This window comes from Fringilla coelebs, assembly GCF_963513975.1.
Source record: "Fringilla coelebs genome assembly, chromosome: 2".
Lineage (NCBI taxonomy): Eukaryota > Metazoa > Chordata > Aves > Passeriformes > Fringillidae > Fringilla > Fringilla coelebs.
The window spans coordinates 2,795,754-2,816,789 of NC_140029.1; the positions used below are offsets into that span (position 1 = coordinate 2,795,754).

General features: G+C 45.1%; 1 protein-coding gene across 1 annotated transcript in view; it reads left to right on the plus strand.

Annotated features, from left to right (window-relative positions):
• DYRK1A (dual specificity tyrosine phosphorylation regulated kinase 1A) overlaps positions 1-21,036 on the plus strand; it is a 75,727-nt gene that overhangs the window by 14,546 nt on the left and 40,145 nt on the right. The window contains 1 exon segment of the mRNA XM_084224001.1: positions 9,094-9,172. Within this exon segment, the coding sequence (XP_084080127.1) occupies positions 9,163-9,172 (10 nt within the window). The 5' untranslated portion in view covers positions 9,094-9,162.

Consider the following 21,036-nt stretch of genomic DNA (forward strand, 5'->3'; position numbering starts at 1 on the left):
AGGAATTTGGGTACATATCAGATTATAATTAGCGCATTCTGATCTTTTTTTTTTAACATTAAAGACAATGGCTTTATGTAGGAGAACAAATATTCTGGAGTCTGCAGTGAGCTACCAGTAACTGTATTTTTGGGGTTGAATATTTGATAAAATCTCTATTCAGTGTGATAATAAATGCACCCAGTAAAGCTTTTGCTGCTTGATCTGCACCCAGTGTCTGCACTGGCTTTTCTCCCTTGCATCCACATGCTTTTATCACTTGGATAGGATGCCTGAATTATTCTTATGGATTAGAATACCACTTAAAAAGGAGGAATTTGCAGCTTATTACCTCCCCCTGCCTGTATCTCAGTATACCTTGGGATATACCAAGATTTGCTTGAATGTTATGCTTAACAGCAGGGATGGATGGAAGCTGAAAAGATAATGCAACAAGACCTTGGAATTGTGAGTCTGAGAAAGGTGTTTTGACTCCATCCCCAGATGATGTGAGAATTTCCTGAAGTTCCTTGGTTTATCTCCTCCTTCTGTGAGAGTTTTCTAGGTCAGCGCTTCCTGAACCGGGGAATAAGGCCATGGCAAATGTGCTGCAGATGGGACATAAACCCATCCTGAGTGGTGGCAAGTTAACAAATATCATCCCAGGGATGATTCATATTTAGGGAAAAACGTTTGGAGCTGATGAGGGTGTGTGTTCTGAGAAATGGAAGGGCTTGGAGTGAACAATGTGAGGAAAATGTGGGAGCTTTATTTATTCATGTCCTTCATGTAGAGTGAATCTCCCCCATGCTCTCGTGAGATCCCACCTGGAATGCTGCTTGCAGCTCTGGGGACCCCAGCATTGGGGTGTGGAGCTGCTGGAGAGCCAAGAGGAGGGACAGAAAGATGGTCCCAGCCCCTCTGCTCTGGAGACAGCCTGGGGGAGCTGGGCCTGGAGAAGAGAAGGCTCCAGGGAGAGCTCAGAGCTCCTGAAGAGCCTAAAGGGGCTCCAGGAGAGCTGCAGAGGGACTGGGGACAAGGATGGAGGGACAGCACACAGGGCATGGCTGCCAGTGCCAGAGGGCAGGGCTGGGTGGGAGATTGAGAATTGGGAATTGTTCCCTGGCAGGGTGGGCAGGGCTGGGATGGAATTCCATCCCTGGATCCCTGGCAGTGCCCAAGGCCAGGCTGGACACTGGGGCTGGAGCAGCCTGGGACAGTGGGAGGTGTCCCTGCCGTGGCAGGGTGGCACTGGGTGGGATTTAAGGTCCCTTCCAAGGCAGGAATTGTCAGTCAGGTTCCGTGTGGAGCTGTGCAGAGTCAGCAGGGCAGTGACCAAACTGCAGCTGGGCTTTCAGCACTGCAGCCCTGACTCACAGCAGGGCAGTGCCAGGTGTGGCACAGGGAGGGCTCTGGCAACACAGCAGCCACATCAGCATCACCTTTGGCTTTTTGGGAGACTTCAGCCTAAAAATAATGATTTTAGTGAAATAATTCCGTTTATTCCCATGGAGTTGAATGCAGTTGATTGTCTTGGAGCCTGAACCTGGTCACTCAGTTTTCAAAGCTGATGAACTTCACAGGGACTGCTGTTTGAAAGTGTTTTGAGCAAGGATTTTAAACCTGGTGCTTCTTGACATGTCTGGAGAAAGCTGGGGCTGGTGTGATGTTTTCCCAGCTAAAAGGAGCTGGAAGAGCAGTTTGAGAGGGCTCAGCTATGTCCAGTCTAAATCCGAATAATAAAAGGCAAAGGTTTGCATTGCAGTGTCACTGGGAGCTGCCAGAGGGGCAGCATTTAAACAGCAGTTCCTGGTGTGTTTAAAAAGGTCCAAAAGTCCTTAAAAATGCTCACAAACCTATACATGGCTTAAAAAAAATAGCCACTAACCCAAAATCTTACAAAATTGCACCATTTCTGTACAGAGCCAGCCAGCACTTACACCTTGGTGTGATTGGTTTTGTGTGCTTGGTTATTTTACTGTTTTATGGCTTTTGTTTGGTTTTGTTTCTTAATTTGTTTCTTAATTTTCATACCTGCCTATCTCCATGTATGAAAATATTTTGGAAACTTTCAAGATTAAAGGTACTGCTGTACCAGGGCAACAAACATCTACATTGTTATACTTGAAATAAGTAACTTTAAATCTTTGAGAGCAACACCAGACCTGTCATGTGCCAAAATGGAGCTGGAGAAGTTTTCTTTCATTTAAACATGGGACAGCAGCTGCATAGAATCTTCATAAATATATAAAATATTTCTGTTTGGTGTGGTCTGAGTTAGGTTGATTTTGATTTTTCCAGCTCTAGTCCTGGATGAAAAAGTTCAGGTGGTTGCACCTGAGTCCCCTCCCTTGCCAGGTCTCTGAGAAACAGAGCCCGGTCTGTAAATAAAGAATACAACCAAAGATGAGAGGAGTAGTAGTAACCACTAAATTGGGAGAACAATCAGCTGTAGTAATATCAAGGTTGCAGTAAAAATCTGTAAATTGAGTGGTTTGGCCACGTTCTGTGGAAATTTGAGGCAGCTTTAGGTGTTCCTGTAATTCTTCTTCCTTTGTGGCTCAGAAATTCAGGGAGAAGTAGGAAGGTTGTGCTCCCTTGAGACTTCTGGGTCTGAAGTTCTGAAGTGATGAATGCAATTCTGTAGCAGGGCATGTTTGGCTTTGCATTTCTCAAGTTCTTTTCCCAACCACAAGGAACAGAAACCGTTTTTGTACATGGAATTATTTGCCTTGTTGAGGACATCTGTAGGAAAAAAATACCTGCAGAAAAAAATCTCATCTCTGCAAAAAATTTCATATTCTTCTGGATAAACTAATTTACAGCCCTCATGTACATTCCACTTTGGAACTTGACTTTATTCCCATGCTCCTGATATTGCAGGGGATGGGCAATTCCAGCTGTAGCATCTTTTCCTTTTGTTTGGTGGAGGGAGAGGAATGCAAATCCAGTGGTTTGACTTTTGTCTGGCATTATTAAGTGGGTGGAAAAAAGAACCACTCCCCCCTCTAATTGGACGTTCCTTATAAGGTCAGTGGACTGGAAATATTTGAAGTTTGTGCTTCTAAAATTAATTTTTTTTTTAGTCAGTGAGTAAGTAAAGCATCAGATGCAAATTATCTAAAAAATCTCAAGTATTTCAAGCTTTGTTGTGGGGTTTTTCTTCCCGTCCTCTCCCCCCTCACTGTGTCAGTTTAATTCTCCCTAAAACCACAGGCTTTATTCTGGGGTTCACATGAATTAATGAATATTTAAAAAAACAAATCCTGGCTTCTCTGGCTGGATGGGTCAGTTATAAATTTAACATTTCAGTTCCTTCAGACACCTGGGAAGCAATTCATGTTTAGAAGTGATGCATTTCCTAAACAGGCTGTAAAAAAATCGTGTATTATAGAAGAATGGGTGTGTTATAAATCAGGTATTTCAGAGACTCAAACTGCACTCTGAATCTGCCTGGGTTCATCCTGGTGTGACACCTCTGCTCTGTGGGTGATAAAATCACATTTGGTTGTGTTTTAGGTGCATTTGAAGGTATTTTGACAGCACCACTGCACATCTGCATCTCAGCTTAGAGCCCTGAGCTGGGGTTAAGAATTGGGGGTTTCTTCTGTTGCCCATTCCCCCAGTGCACTTTGCCCAGTGCCCCTGTCCCACTGCAGCTGCAGCAGAGGAAGGGCAGAGGCTGCTTCACTTCTGCTGCTGCTGGGGAGAAATCCCTGCTCCGCTGCAACTGCAGTTCTGCCGTGCCAGCTCTGGAATTGGGTGAGAATTGGGTGATTTCAGCAAAGCTGCTTCCACCAGCTTTCACACCTCACCGATGGCTTCTGGCATCACGTGGTGTAAATTCAGCGTGAGAGTGAAACCAGTCATTCACAGCATCTTCCTTTCAGAGGAACCAGTGCTTTTGGAACGCTGAAAATCATTTGCAGCACACAAAAAAGCCATGATTGGGCGTGTTTTGGTTGAGCTGTGCTTGGTTCCTGAGCATCTCACACGTCCTGATGTGGAAACTCCCAGTGCAGCTCCTCAGGAGGATGAGGGTGTGCTGGGGAAGTCTGCTCTCCACTCCTTTTGCTTGTTGTTGACTTTTCCCCAGTGATGTAGGAAAATGCTCAATTCCCAAATTTTTTAATGTTCTCTTTCCAACGTTTAAGAAGGAGAAACCTGCACCCCCTGTGTGAGAGTGAGCTGCCATCAGCTAGAGAGTGACTCTGCTCATGGTTCTGTAGAATACACACAGTCACCTAAAGAGAGTGACTTCATTTTTGTTGAATTATGAGTTTTAAACTCTTTGTCCAGAGCAGCTGTGGCTGCCCCTGAATCCCTGCAGTGTCCCAGGCCAGGCTGGATGGAGCTTGGAGCAGCCTGGGACAGTGGAAGGTGTCCCAGCCCAGGGATGATCTTTAGGGTCCCTTCCATCCCAAACCATTCCATGATTCTGTAGTTCTGAAGTAGTTGCTGTTTCAGTGAAAACATTCAGCTAAAAAGTGTTCCAGAATCCCATAGAACTTAAAACTGGGGAAAGACATTTGTGACTTCTTTGGGAGCAGGACAGATGTGGTGCTGATCACAAATTAATTTATCTGTGTTTTAATACATTTGCTGTGGGGTACATAGGAACCTGCAGATGCCCTGAAGGGAAGGGATATATTGGACTTTTATGCTAGAATCATAATTTACTTTTAATTTTCTGCTGTGATTTTGCAGGTGAACCCTAGTTGTACCAAGCAGAACTCAGTACAGCTTGGCCTTTTTTTTTCCCCCTTTTCATTCTTATGAATTATTCCTTAGCTAGATCATCACCTATGTTGGTCACAAGAGCAGCAGTGAATTTGGGTGTGTTCAGCTTTCAAATGGGTGCTGATTTGGACACTGAACACACGGGATTTCCCTGGTAACAAAGCACGCTGCATGTGCTGGGTGCTGGCAGAACAATGATTCTGAAATTCCTCAGCTTTGTCCCTCTGGGAAGCTGTCAGTCACTGAGCACCCTGGCAGATTTATTAATCTAATTCCAATTGGATTGATTGTACTTTGCATTTCACTGTTCAGTGTTTGAAATAAAACACCAAATCCGTGTCTTTGAGGAATCTTTTGCTCAGTTTATCTTACACCAAACCTCATCACCCGTTGCCTCTGCATAGTTCAGATGTCTAAATCCATTATATTCCAGTATGTTAATAACTCCAGTTTCATGGTGGGTACCTCAGGATAATTTTCCTAGTAAATAAATAAATAAAAAATTTGGTTTCTAAGTAAGTATTTATATTTTATGTTGCTAGCAACAGGCCTGCCTGTGTTCACCGAAGGTCAGTGACCTGAATTATGTTCAGCTCTGCCAGCAGTGTGTGTAGTCATGAGAAATGCAGGGGTTTCTCTGTATTCCACCAGTATGACTTTAAAAATTACAAAATAATCTTTTCACAGAGGAAAAACTTGAATGTGGCTTTGCAAAAAAGATTCCATATTGAATTTTACAATACAGCAATCCTGAATAAGGAAAATAAGTCCCTCTATGAAGGGTTTTAATTAGGAAAAATGTAAAAAGTAAACCCCTCCCCAGCAGACTTCTCTTTTAATTAAATTTTCATGTTAATAATGGTTTTTGCACTTTAACTATTAGGGGTTTAGAAATCTGATTGCTCTGAACCCAACTTTGATCTGCACTGAACCTATTGATGTGTGCTGGGTATTGAGTTTTGCAGGAAGGGATGAATGCTCCTAAGGAATACAGGAAATAAAACTTTAATTCTCCAAGAGGCCAGCAGGGAAAGCAGGTCTGGGATGTGAGGAGGAGTCAGAAACGTGAGGAAGTTTTGTTATTCAGTGTCCCCACGTCCACCATGCTGTGGGTGTTACCTGGAGTGGAACTGCTCAGCATCCTCGGTGTGCCTGAGCCTGGAGTGACTCCGCACTGGGATTGCCCAGGGGCAGGGAGTGCCTCTGCGAGGGGATCCCATCCCTGGCTCTGAGGAGATCCAGGAGGAAAACACGAAACAAAAGCACGAGGGAGAGTTTTAGCACAGATGATTTCTAAGAATTCCTCTCTTTGTTTAAGTAAAAGACCTCAGCTTTTATTCTTCTCTTTGCTCTACCACTTTCAATAATTTGCTTTTTAACACCTTTCCTGTCATCTGTTCCTTCCTCTCCTCCTTTATTTCCAATTCACTTCTGTTCTGTACTGGTAAGGAGATCAAACTGGGTTCCTGAAGCCCAGTAAATGTTATTACTGAGGGGATTCTTCTGGTAATGATCTTACAGACTGTGTGATGAGTAGGATTTGCTCTTGCCTCCTCTTATCATCAATTTATTATCTAAACCAGGAGGCCTTTGTGCAGGCTGTCTAAAAGGCCTTTTGCTTTAAGAACTCGGCAATGCAGGCACAGCTGAGGACCCTGGCTGAGTTAAGGTGCTGCCCCGGCAGCTATGGGGTGCAGTTTGGTTGTACCTATTTAAAAAAACCCTAAAATTGTTACCCTTTTATGTTGTGTCACACTGTTACTGTCACAGGGACTCACCTGCCGTGGGCTCTGCTAAGATTTCAAACCCCTCCTTGGAAAACAGGGCTCCACCTGCTTTTCCACTCTGGAATTCTCCAGTTCTCCAGGATGGGCTGATGGAGAGCTGGAAGGAGACTGAAGCTGGGCTGGATCTGTGTTCCTGGTCAGCTCTGAAATGCACCAATGTGTTGATTCCTGTTAATAGCCTGTTAATGACTTTCTCACATCAGCAGCTCTTCCTTAAGTGTTGGTACCTCTTAAAGTGTCTTCTAAATTCTGAAATAACTCAGGGCTCAGTGCTTTGGGAGCTGAGCATTCCCACTCTGGAATGGAGAGGAGGCACTGCTTGAACACTCCAGGATATTTTGGCTGAAAATTGCTCAAACTCTGGTGATAAGCTGGGTCAGGATTGAAACTGGTCTTGCACTGGTGGCACTGGGAGGGGGTCAGGCAGTGCTTGAGCTTCGGGGGGTAAAGACTAAAGAGTCCTTCAGTCCTTGAGCTGCTGCTGCTGGCAGAGGCTTCCTGTAATCCTGCTGTAAACCCAGAGGTGCTGCAGGTAAAGGGAAAAAAGGATATTGTCCGGAGAGATTTCAGAGCTGGGACTGAGGCTCTGCATCCTCAGGGCACCTGTGTGGGATGGACAGACCTGGTGATCCAGGACTTGGAGCTGCTGCAGAGAGCCAAGAGGAGGCTCCAGGATGAGCAGAGGGCTGGAGCAGCTCTGCTGGCAGGAAAGGCTGGCACAGCTGGCATTGCTCACCTGCACAGGAGAAGCTTTGGGCTGAGCTCAGGGTGGCCTTGCAGGGCCTGCAGGAGCCCCAGGAAACCTGGAGAGAGACAATTTCCAGGGGATGCAGGGACAGCACACAGGGAATGGCTTCAGACTGAAAAATTACAGGTTTAAGTGGGATGGTGGGGAAAAATCCTTCCCTGGCAGGGTGGGCAGGGCTGGGATGGAATTCCATCCCTGGATCCCTGGCAGTGCCCAAGGCCAGGTTGGACACTGGGGCTGGAGCACCTGGGACAGTTGGGGGTGTCCCTGCCATGGCAGGGGTGGCACTGGATGATCTTTGAGGCCCCTTCCAGCCCAAACCATTCTGGGATTCCATTGTCAGTTTGTTTAAAGAAGAATTTGCTTTTCTTTCTTGTTTGCTGTTGAGTCCCAGGGCTCTGAGCTGGCTCAGTGGGCTCAGCTCGCTGTGGGAGGTGTTCCCTCAGCACCTCTCATTCAAACCAAAGTGATTTGGGCACGAGAGTGGCCAGTTTGTAGGACCTGGTGTGGCCTCAGCAGTGCTCCTGGCAGCTGTGGATGTGGCACTGCCATCCCAGGGCTCTGTGGAGCTGCAGCCATAAAAAGGCTGAGGGTTCAGGGGGGCACAACAGCAAAAGTTCACCCGCTCCTACATCACCAACCCCACCACTGCAACACCTGCTCCTACACACATCCAACAAGCAGCTCCTTGTGCTCCTGCCCCTTCCCTGTGCTGTGTGTGACTCTGAGTGGCACAGGGACGAGGCCAGCGCGGTGGCAGGAGGGCAGGCAGGCCCAGGGTGGGCTGTGCAGGCTCTGGGCTCTCATTGTCGGGGGGAAATGGAGCGAACGGCGCTCGCTGCTCGCAGTGCAGGGGCTGGGAGCGTTCTAGGCTGCTCACACTTGCCTGCAGTTACATATTTCAGGAGGTGTTTAAATAATAATAACTCTCCAATTCCAGCTGGTCAGTCATTTGCAGAGTTCTCTAAAAGTCTCAGTAATTCTGAGTGGGTTTGGTGTTTCCATAGGTCATACAGTACCAAAGATTGTTGGAGAAGAAGTGAAAAATAAATGCTTGGGAAATACTTGGACCAGTCTTAGTTGCTGGGTGTTGTGTTTGGGGTATTAATTTAATTTTTTTGTTCATAATCCTGCTGTTCTTCTTAATTTCTGTTGGAGTTTTCTTAAAAAAAGACAGAAATACATAATAATTATTATAATATATAATGCATAATGTATAATAGATAATATATATGATATATAACATATTAGATATAACATATATACAATATGTAATATATAATATGTAATTTATAATATATAGGCAGAAACTCCTGTCTTTATGTCTCTTTGTCTATGGAAAATACAATTCTGTTTTTCTGATCATATTTTAATTATTTGCAGCAAGGTGAACTTAATTTGATGTCATCAGGCTATGAGGAGAAATGAACTTTAACATTTAGGAATTGATATGCATTTATAGTTCTATGTTTTGTAGATTTGGGAAAATCCCACGAGTTCATTTGTGTTTTAGAAATATTGTACTGAATTTCTGTGAAAATCCAAGCATTTAAGGGCTTGGCAAAGATGGGTAACTGACAATTTTTTGGGATGATGTTAATTTTGAGATTGATTCTGTGGCCAGTTGAAATTTAAGTTAATACTTGCCATTTTGACACTTAGAAAGTTTTTGTAAAACCAGGTATCAGTAGAAAAGAAGTCTTTGGCATGCCTGTCTTTGCTTTTCCTGTTGGAAAACTTCATTTTCTGTTTGGATTTCCTTGGTTTAGCTTGGGGTTGAACTGGGCAGTTGTGGCTGCACTTTAAGAAGTTTATTTTTGTTTTCTTTCCCTTTTTCAGTGTTGTTTGCTGCTGGACTCCCCCTGTCCCCACAACCCCGCAGGATGATATGAGACTTGAAAGAAGACGATGCATACAGGTGATTTATATTTAGCATTTTTAACAATGAAAAATGATGGGTGTTCTTGATGTGCCTCTTGATGCTCCTCCATTCTCTGTCCCCCCAAAAATGATGTTGTTCCAACTTAGCAGAATATTGAAGAACCTGCAGAATTTTGGAATCTTTCTTTGCCCTTTCAAAACTCTTCTGCAGCTTGGAAAACTCTTGTTCTAGGAAGAAAATGGTTTTCCTGAATGGAAATATTGTTTTCAAAGTTTTTTTGGGAATGCTTCTGAAGGTGCTGATTGATATTTTTAGGAAGTTCTCCCTTTTTTTGGCTAATCAAAAATCCTGGAAGTGCCAAGTGTATTTGCAGCTTCAGTGGCTGATTTTTATTTTGCTGGAAATACAGTTCATATTTCAACAGAGAAAATCACAAGCAGTAGAAACAGAATAAAACTGAGTTTGTCCAAGAGGGTTGCTCTGTTTTTTTATACCCAAATGCCCTTATTTCAACCAGATCTTTGGTTTGCTTGTTCAGCTTTAAACCCCAGGAATCCTTAGGGCTGGGGAAAAAAAAAAAGCCAGGCAGATTTCCGTGTGCATGCAGCTCATCTCCTGATTGACAGTTTTCAGTTGCATCAGCTGTTGGTGCATAAACAGCTTTGGAGGGTCTGTTTACATGGAGCCTTTGGATTAGGACCAAGATGCTGGAAGTGGAGATTTCATTCCCTGAAAACCAAACATCTCTCATTCCACTCCCATGTTTGTGAGTTGTGTGCTGAAAGCTCAAGTCAAAGCAGGTCTAAAGAATTCTAAAATTAGGTTGGGCAAAGGAGAGGAGAAGGAAAAACTTCTCCAAAGGGATATTTCATTTTCATATTTCATTTTCAATATCTTAATCTAGAGGAGCAGCATTAAGAGTCTAGAAAATTGATGTCCCATCAGATTTGGGGAGCTCTGTGTAGTAGGCAGTGACAGATTAAAATAGAACCTAAATATTGAGAAAATGTTTTGAAAGCTTTAAAAATACTCATCCCACAACTGAAAGGAGAGATAATGTTATGAAATTGTACCTTATGTGTGACAGTGTTTGAGAGAATTCAGTTTCACATTGCAATGCATTAATCTGATTTAAAACTTCCAACTTAAGCACTTTCAGTTTTGGTCAGAATTTCTGATGGTGTTGAGCTTGTTAGAATGATGAGCTTGTAGAATTGAAATGGATACAAGATTTTGAAATTTAAGTGGTAATTCTGTCTCCTGCCCCCCAAATTCTTTATTTACAAGTTCCTTGATAAATGCAGATGAAAAACCAGGACAAAGACCTTTATGCCTGTGATGTGTTGGAAGTTAAAAAACTCAGATTTATTTGCATTTTTGTTTATTAGGAGAGCCAGGCTTGGTGTTCATCTGAGGATGAACAAGATTTGCAGGCCTTAAAATGAGCCCCTGCCCTGTGATAGTTTTGTGCAGTGACAGGAGGAGTCATTTGGTGACTCTGCTGATCTTGGTCTCAAGTTCAAAGTGGCTGGGGAGAGCTCAGGCCTGAAATGGAAAGGTTTTGTGGTTCTTGGGGTTGGCTCTCTTGCATTTTCAAAAGGTTTCTCCAGAGTGATTGAGCAGAGGTGCCTGGTAATGGCTAAACTACCTTTGGTTAAAGCAGGGAAGCTTCTCTTTGTTTTCATGGGCTTCACTTCATTGTCCTGGAAGCTGCTCTGAAGTCCTACAATTAACCACAGCAGAACTGGGGAAACAATCCCCTAAAGAAGATTTTTTCACTTCTGCCATGGAATATTTTAATTTTAGATCACCACTTAGGCTGAAAACACAGAAATGTGTTAAGGTCCACTGCTTTAAAAAAAAAAAAAGAAGTGAAAATTTGAAGAAATGGGGATATTAAATGCTGTTTTCCAGTTTGAATCACCAGGAAAACAAACTTGCAGCACACTGAACTTCTCTTTTTGTCCTGTATAATATGGGGGACACCCAGCAAAAAGGCACTTTTAAGGTGCTCTTTGGAGAAATGAAAGATTTTCAGTAATTTTACTGATGATCTGGAGCAGGGGATCGAGTGCACCCTCAGTCAGTTTGTGGGCAACACCAGTTTGGGCAGGAGTGTGGATCTGGAGAGAGGGAAGGCTCTGCAGAGGGGTCAGGACAGGATCCATGGGATGAGGTGGGGGGGGGTGGGGGTCAGCCAGGCCAGGGCCAGTCCTGACTTTGGGTCACCACAACCCTGGAGCTGCAGGCTGGGCAGAGGGGCTGGAGAGCTGGAAAAGGCCCTGGGGGTGCTGCTGGCAGGGGCTGGACACGAGCCCAGGGGTGCCCAGGGGGGCAGGAGGGCACTGGCAGCTGGGCTGGGTGAGGAATTGTGTGTGCAGCAGGAGCAGGGCAGGGATTGTCCCTCTGTGCTGGGGCCCCTCGAGGGCTGGGTCCAGTTCTGCTCCTGCAGGAGAGCCCTGGAGGGGCTGGAGCGTGTCCAGGGCAGGGAACGGAGCTGGGAAGGGGCTGGAGAATTCCTGAGGGAGCTGGGAAGGGGCTGGAGAATTCCTGAGGGAGCTGGGAAGGGGCTGGAGAATTCCTGAGGGAGCTGGGCAGGGGCTGAGCCTGGAGCAAAGGAGGCTCAGGGGGCCCTTGTGGCTCTGCACAAGTCCCTGCCAGGAGGGGACAGCCGGGGGGGTCGGGCTCTGCTGCCAGGGAACAGGGACAGGAGCAGAGGGAACGGCCTCAGGCTGGGCCAGGGCAGGCTCAGCTGGGACAGCAGCAGGAATTTGCCCATGGAAAGGGGCTCAGGCTGCCCAGGGAGGTGCTGCAATCCCAGCCCTGGGAAATGGTCAGAAAACTGTGGATGTGGCACCTGAGTTCATGGTCTAGAGAAGGAGCAGGCAGAGCTGGGTAATGGTTGGACTTTGATGGTCTCAGAGGTGTTTTCCAGCCTTCATGATTCTCTGATTCCCTGTTTACTTGTGGATTTTTTAGGATCTGTTCTGCTTTTCCCTGAAACATTGCCATAAGCAAAGCTGGGGTTCAGCTCTTTACAGGAAAAGCCAAGTTTGTATTTCAGTCATGTTGTGGTAATACCTTAGAATGTGATTAAAAAGTGTTTTCAGAATGGGAATTTTTCACTTCTTTGTCCTTTTCAAGTCTCTCCAGGACCTTTTGGGAAAGCAAGGAACCAAACACTTGTGGGTGTAGTTAGGCTGGTGATCAATCATCCTGCCCATATTCACTTTTCATGATGTGGTGGCATCAAATTTGGGATTGTGCTGGGTTCCTACAAGCAGGGATTCATCTTGGTTAAAAGTTGGTGTTTCCAGAGTTCCTGCTACCCCTTGTCCTGCTTGCTCCTGTGCAACTCAGTGGTTGATTGTTCTTTTTTTTTCCTCTTTTTTATGGAGATTTCTTATAAAAATCATTGGTTTTATAACAGCTTTCTGGTTTTGACTTTTGTAGTTATGCTGGAGCCTAAGGAATATGGATCTAAAAATACTGACTTGTCTGATTTTTAGGCTTTTGAAGAGCTCAAAGCTTCTTTTTGTAACCTTTGTAAGAAAACAGAGTAACATAATGCTTACAGCAAATTATTCTCATCAATGTGGAATTATCTTGGATGCACTAGAAATGTTGAGAACCAAGGAAATGTGATAATGGTGTAGTCAATTTTGTAAGACATTGGAAGTGCTCATATTGCTTTTAATTTTATAAAAAATGGTCATTTTTGGAAAAGAGAAACAGCCAATCCAGTGCTTTTCAGTAAGGATCCTGCAAGAGCAGTGAAGCAGTCAGTTCTCACCCAGTACCTGTCCTCCCCCAGCTGTATTCCTTATTAACACAACAAATCCAGAGAAGGATTTCTGGCAAGTTCCTGGGCTGAGTTTGGGGCCTGCAAGTGTCCAGGTGTTTATTTTATTTACAAATACAATGGAAGTGGAGAATTGGGCCATGGCTCTCACATCTCCTATTTCACATTTCAGTTGCTGATTTCATTGAGCTTGTAGCTATTTTAAAGGATGTTTTTATATGTCAGTAGTGAAAAAAAACCCCACAAACCAAAGCACAAAACCCCTCTATTGTTGTGCAGTCAGAACAAAGTGTGTCTGTGGTGTTTGCAGCTCACCTGTGTTACCTCAACTGGAAGATTTACCAGGAAAATCCAGAAATTCCTGGACCAGCACCAATTTATCCCTCCCCTGGCTGTTCCTGGGGCAGTGGAGATGCTGGCCCTGAGGTGGCCAGGTGACCACCAAGGTGCTTGCACACCTGGAGGGTCCAGCTGGTGGCAGAAAATCAGGTTTGAAAGAGCAGAACAGGTGCAGGTGCTGATTCCCTGCTGGGGCACAGCGTGGCTCCCACCGGGTTTGTTTCTGGTTCCAGTTGGATTCTGGCTGGCTGGGTCCTTCCAGGGAGTTTGTGGTGGATGTTCAGGTCCTGGCTGAGTAGATCAGCCCAGAAGGTCCCACCCAAATCATGTCTGAGACAGAGCTGCTCAAGTTTCAGGTTTGAAACACAAGCAGCTAATGAGGGCTTGGACATTCCTGGGAAATTATTATTACTAATTTTATTATGATTTTTGCTTTTTTATTATTTTATTTTTATTTTTCCTTGGCTATTCCTGGGATTAACCCCTGCTTTTCCAGGGATAAATCAATCTCTTTGCAGCAGGGCTTGGTGCTGGTTTTGGGAGTTTTTGTGCCACAGCAGTGCTCCTCAGACTGCAAGTGGAAGTTCTGCTTTTCAGAGATGGAGTCATTGACCTCAATGAATGATAACCTTGAAGTCAACAGACTAAATTAATGCTCTACTTTCTGAATTTGAGAGCAGCAATGTGAAAACCTGGACAGCTAAAGTTAGATTCATGCATCCATATTTAAGAAGTTGCCTATTTAAAAGAAAAGGGTTTTTTTTTTCCCCTCCTCCAGAATGGCTCAGTACCTGTGATATTGAAAGTTGAAGTTTTCAGCCTCAGCCCCCATCTAAGAGGAAACAAAAATCTGGGATTTTGGTATGGAATTACAGCCTGGTGGAGGGTGCTGCTTTCCTTATTCAGGAACAGACCAGAACATCTAAACCAGAAAATCTTTAGGTGCTGCTGTTCTTGTATATAGTTCTATGATTCTGGAAAAGTAATTTCAGTTCATTTTGCCTCCCAATACATGTGACCCTCTTTCAAAAACCTGTTGAGGTAACTTTCAATGAAGTTTTAAATTATGAGGAAGTTTCTTTATTGCAAGACTGAAATTTATTTCTGTTGCTTATTTCTAAGAGCAAAGAAAAAAATTTATTTTGAACAAAACCAAATTAAAATTCAGATCAAAAAATGCAATAATAACTATTAAAAATTATTTCCCATTTCCTGAATGATTGGTCAGTACACTGAGAATGGCTGAGCTCTATAATGAACAAAATGCTGCAAATACAGAGGTTTTTCTGCAGCCTTTAAGGTCAGTGTTCAGGGTGGGAACAAAAAGGAAATGTTCTCTTGGGCAAGGCAGCAGTGGGGTGGGGACTGAGTTTGGAGCTGCCCACGGGGTCCCAGAATTGTGCCTTGTCCCAGGGATTTGGGACACCTGGGCTCAGGGCTGCTGGGAGTGGCCCTGTCCTGTCCATCCCATTTTGTGCCTTTTCCTGCTGCTTTTGGCAGCAAATGTTCCTGGGCTGGGAGGGTTTGGGAAGTTTGGGGTGGGGGTGGGTGTTGGAGGGAATCTCAGCCCTGTGCTCCAGGGAAGTGCCCTTGGTTCACATCCACAGGGAGCTCCTTCCCATGGGCTTGGCAGCAGCTTGGGAGCTCCTGCAGCTTCCACACCTGGAATGTGCTCCTGAAGGACTCCCAGAGCTGCACCAGCAGCACTCCATGGGGCTTTCATGGGATCCCTGGGGCTGGCAATGCCCTCCCAGCCCAGGCAGTGCCAGCTGTGCCCAGTGCCCACCCTGTCCCCAGCCCAGAGCACTCAGTGCCACCTCCAGGGCACACCTGCAGGGATGGGCACTGCAGAGCTCCCTGGGCAGTTCCAAGGCCTGAGCCCCCTTTTTGGAGTCACAACACCCAAAATTCCTCACCATTGGACAAGCTGGACTTTAAATGGTACCACTTGAACTCCTGAGAATATTCTGTATTGAATCCATAAGCAGGGCAGCAGATGTTTGTAGGAGGCATCCTTCATAATCATGGAGCCAGGTGGAAAGAACCTCTCCCCCCATCCCCAAAGTTCTGTTCCTTTGGGGTTAGGTTTTAAAATGCAGACAGACACCATAGGATGGCTCTCTTAACAGCCAGGCCTGAGCAGTTCTTGGTGAGGATTCCATTTATAATACTCCATCAGGCAGGTGGAAGGAGGAACTGGGCAAATATTGCTCCTAAATCCTGCTGAAATTGGACAATCTGGCTTGTAAGGTTTGTATTTCTCTTTTTCTAGTCAGGCTGGTGCTTCCTGTTCTGTTCAGTTCAGCTTGTGCTGTGTGGTTTTTGATGTTTAGATCAAACCCTCTGGCAGGCAAGGGTGCCCAGATGTGTGTGCTTGATTCCTGACTGGGATCAGGCTGATCCTGGGATCAGGCTGGTGCATTCCCAGCTTTCCAGAGCAACCCAGGATGTGCTCAGCTTGATGACAGAGTTCTTTCCTGGTCATACACAGGGGAGGAAGTTCCTCTCACCAGGTTTTACCAGAGTTTCCATGTCTCAGTGTGCAGTCAGCTATCCAGGGATAGTTTGGGTATTTCCATCAGGCAGCTCCAGGACACGGAGTCAGCCCTCTGCTGTCACTGGGTGCAGCTCAGACGTCATCTGAGCAGGTCTGGTCAAACCCTGCTGGATTTAGGAACACAATTAAGCTTGGAAAATGTAAAAGTGGCAACGTTGGACTCTCAGATTTCCATTGTGACGCCACAGTCTCAAAACCACGTTTGTTGATAAGCTGTTAAGGACAGAGATTAGATTAGAGAGCAAGAAACAGAATTTGTTTTCAGCAGTGACACATCAGATTTGAGGTTCTGACCTTGCACTTGTCCTGGGAAGAGCAGGGAATGCCCGGCCCAGCATGGATCCATCAGCCCAAGGGAACAGCCTGGTTCTGAGGCTCAGCACTCACACCTAACCCCTGGTGACTTCTGCCTGAGTTAAATCCCAAAATATCTTTGGGGACCCAGCTTTGGGTTCATTGCACACAGAGCCAGCTGCTGAACATCTTTGCTGGACAGGTGGAACAGGGGACAGCAGTTTTGTTCCAGGCTGAGAAAAGAGATTTGTTCTTGATGTCCTCCTTCCCTGTGGGAATCTGTTGGTGCTGGCATTTTCCTAACAATTTGGTTATTTGTAAATCCCTTAAAAATCTGGGGATACAAGCAGAGAGCAGAGTATGAAGTTCTTCTTTTACTGGTTAACTCTGGATCTTCTAACTGGTTTCTTTTTGTGCATTCTCTTAACTTCTCCTTCACCTCATTGAATCCACTTTGTGAACAGAGAATCCAACCTCAAGTTTGCTAAACCATCCACCAATTTGCTTTTTCTTTACTAAAATCACAGAAAATTTTAATATTTGAGCATCTTGCCTATTTGGGCTCAGTATTTTGGGGTGACCTTGCCAGTTGTTTGTGCTCCCTCAGATGTGATGGAGAGGGATCAGCAAATGTGCTGTGCCAGGAAATAAACAGAAGGATGTCTGTAAAGGTGGATAAAGTTGTTTCATTTTTACCTGGTTTTGTAGGCAGTGAGGCCTTTAAATAGAGAAAATATTTAATATTGTGATTAAAGTCCACAATTCCTCAGGACTGCCTTGCCACTCCAGAAAAATAAACTCTTTGTGGCAACACATGGAGATCCAGACATGGTTTTTTAGCTTGGCTGCAACAGGCTGACATCTTCATGCTCCTCCAAGGTCCTGAAGATGCCTAAAAGGAATGAACTGCTTCTCCAAGATTTTATATATTGGTAAAAGTATCTGTGATTTCACCTGCCATATAAATGTGAGTTCTGACTTGCTGTTAATGCCTCTCAGTAGATCCACAAGTTGAGTTGAATATAAAACTGATTTTATCTTCATGTAGGTATGGAATAATGGCTTACATATATTATATTAGCTTATAAAATATCAAATAAATTACAACGCCTCACCAAATATATTTACCAGGTTTTGTACCTTCCAGTAATGCAGAGGCTTTGTGCTAGTTTGGAATAAAAGTAGGAATTAGGCCCTTTGAAATATTTCACTTACTGAAGTTTAGCAAATGATCTGAAAGGCAGCAGATGTCCATCATAATTCCATTTACAGCTTCACTTTAGGTGAGTTCCAGATGTTCATGGGAGGCTTTGTGTTAGGCCCTTAAAGACTGTGTAAAAAAAAGCAGCATTCTGGTAATTGATTTATTCTTGTTTCTTAAGTTAAACCTTTCTAAAACTTCCAGCTGTAACATAATTTTATAGTAATCATTTCACAATGCTGAGTAATTCCTGGAGACTTCCCTGAGTGCAGTGGTGGATCCATAGTGTGGAGTTTTAGGGTATTTCTGGTGCTTAGAAAGGGATGTAAATAAGGCAGCTCTTCTTTCTAGGCTTAAATGTTCACTTAAATCTCTGGAGATTTCTCCAAAATTCCATTTTTCAAAATTGGATTGTTGAGGTTAGGGAATCCCAGAATGGGTTGGGTTGGAAGGAGTTTAAAGATCATCTCATCCCAGCCCTGCCATGGCAGGGACACCTCCCACTGTCCCAGGCTGCTCCAGCCCCAGTGTCCAGCCTGGCCTTGGGCACTGCCAGGGATCCAGGGGCAGCTCCAGCTGCTCTAGGAATTCCATCCCAGCCCTGCCCACCCTGCCAGGGAGGAAGTTTTTCCTAATATCTGATCTAAACCTGTAAATTTTCAGTCTGAAGCCATTCCCTGTGTGCTGTCCCTGCATCCCCTGGAAATTGTCTCTCTCCAGGTTTCCTGGGGCTCCTCCAGGCCCTGCAAGGCCACCCTGAGCTCAGCCCAAAGCTTCTCCTGTGCAGGTGAGCAATGCCAGCTGTGCCAGCCTTTCCTCCCAGCAGAGAAATATCCTAAAACTCATCCAGTGCCACCCCTGCCATGGCAGGGACACCTCCCACTGTCCCAGGCTGCTCCAGCCTGGCCTTGGGCACTGCCAGGGATCCAGGGGCAGCCCCAGCTGCTCTGGGCAAGCTGGGATGTTGAAGGGAAACTTTGATCCCAGCATTATGATAATTATAATAAATAAATCACTGGGGAGAAAAATGCAAGTTAGTCTTGTGTGCTTTAATTTAGAGCAGTTTGTGATGATCCTGAGTTTTGTCATTGGTGAGCCTCAGAATTATTCCTCACCTTTAATGTCCCTGGGAAGGTGTTTGATAGGAGCATGACCCTCTTTTAAATCCTGCAAAGAAAAAGGGTCACAGCCCAAAATCTGGAGGTGAGCAGAGCAGTTATTGGCCAGTGCTGTTGGGGTGTTTTCCTTTCTTCACATCCCAGGATTTTACAGAATTCAGTTCCCAGCTGAGCCTCTCCTGCTTTGCCATTTTCACTGGTTGGAAGGAGTCTGTGTCAAGGAAGAGCCTTGATGTGTGAGCTGTGCCAGCAGAGAGCTGCAGGAGCAGGTGTGGTCAGAGGAGGTTTCAGAGCACCAGTTCCCAGACTGAAAGAGCTGTTTCCCTGTTAGTACATGGAGAATTCCCATCCCATGGAGCAGCTCCCATCTCTGCTGCTTCCCTGTCCTGGCTGCCTGCTGGGAAGGATTCCTGGGAAGTGCTGGATCCAGGGGTACCCAGCTGCTGCTTCCCTGCTTCCTCAGCTATTAATTCCATTGTTGTCCTTAAATCCTTTTTCCTTTCTCTTTGGACTTGGGATGTCTCACAAGAAAATTGCTTTTTTCCCCCTCTTGTCAAAGCAAAAAACTCCAGGGTTGTTCTATCTTTTGTTATATATACATAATATATAAATATATATATAGAAATATAACTTCTTTTTTCCCTGACCTGCAGCTGCAGGAGTATTCCTTTGCTTCTTTCTCCTTTACAAAGCCTGGGAGAATTTTGTGTTGCTTTCCTTCAAAAGTTCAGCTTTTCTTCCATCTTCTGAGAAATTTATCTCTAAAGTTGTTCCTGTCCTCTGGCTCGGGCTGACTTCATGGACTTCAGGAGTCTTCATGACTTCTCTTGTGAAGAAAAGAGATTTTCCTCTGAAAAAGAGGCTGTTTCACACCCAAATCTGTGGGTCAGTTTTCAAGTTAGGATTCTGCACCTTCAGCTTAAATTCTGTGTTCAGCTTTGTTTTCCAACAAAGATTCTGGTAGCAAAAGGCCCCAGGCAATGACTGTTTGGATCCTGAGAAAGGCAAAAAGTAGTTGTTGTGTTTTTTCTTTGTTTGGTGTTTTCTTTTATGTCTGGAGGCATGTGGAGCTCCAGGGGAAGGCAAGAAGCACAACTTCATTTTTTCTTGGGAGAAATCCAGGCTCTATAGGCTGCCATCCAAATGCAAAAATTCTGACACTTCTCTGCTCAGAAAAAGTGCCACCAAAAGGGAGCCAGCTGAATACTCCACTTCTTCAATAGAAGGCACTTTCCTTAAATAGAATTTGGGAGCTAACTTTGTCTGGAGCAGGGATTTGGGTTCAAAACACTTCCAGATCCGTGGTGACGTCTTTGCACTTTTTCAGAGTCTTTCACTCTGGCTCCAGGTATTTGGGTGAACACTCAGTGGATGTTCAGACACCTGAGGAATCATTTGTGTCCTGGAATTCCATGAATTGTAGCCTGTACAACATGAATGAAAAATCTGCTTCACCTTTTTTCCTGGGAAGGGGTTGGTAGAGCAGAAAGGGAATTTTTGCTTTCATGGAATCCTGGAATGGTTTGTGTTGGAAGGGATTTTAAAACTCATCCCATTCCCACCCCGTGCCATGGGCAGGGACACTTTGCATGATCCCAGCTTGCTCCCAGCCCTGTCCAACCTGGCCTTGGACACTTCCAGGGACGGGACAGATTCCCTTTGCACAGACACAGGTGCTCAGTATTTACAGATTGGGTACAGTATTTTGTTGTTTGACTTTGTGTCACACTTTCTCCCATGGATCCCAATTTATTAGCAGTATTTTTTGCCATCAAAAATCCACATTATCCTCGATAACAGATTAGCAGTAGCTCTGTCTTCCCAAGAAGCTGCCCTAACCCATTAGGAAGATGGTTAATCTCCCTCCTGGGTAAGCCTTTTGATCAATTGAGAGAAAAGTGAATCGGTGTCCTCGGAGCAAGTCTGGGTAGCAGCTCCTTAAACAAAGCAATGTGGGCTCCTTTCAACATCAGCTCCTAATGAATCATGGGAATTTCATCAAAGACCAGGTAATTAGACAGGTACTGCACCTTTGGACTAATGGCACCTCTGACTGAGCCTGGCTTTCCTCATTCACAGATAGGAACTGATCAGTTTTGGAGAACAAGAAATGCCTGGGGAGGTTTTTGGAAGCCTCTGGACAAGGTGCTCCATGGAGAAGCATTGCTGTGCTCAGCTTTGGAGAGTCAGGGGGGGTCTTTTCTCCAGCCCTTTCTGGGATCCTCAGCACAGTTCCAAGGGAAGGGACAAGCCCAGGGAATTCCAGGTGTGCCCTGTGCTTGATGTGATTCTGACCCTCAGGAGTGAAATCCTGTGAGCTGGGAACACAGAATGACCCTGGTGTCTGAACTCCCCAGGGGACAGCGGCTCTGCTCACAGGGAGCAGGGACAGGACAAGAGGAAAAGGCCTCAAGCTGTGCCAGGGGAGGCTTGGGTTGGACAGCAGGAGGAATTTCTTCACTGGGAGGATTGTTAAACATTGGTGTTGAAGATCATCCAGTCCCACCAGCATCACCCCAAGCCCTGTCCCCAAGGGCCACATCCAGACTCCTCCTGAGCACTCCCAGAGACTCCACCACCTCCCCAAGC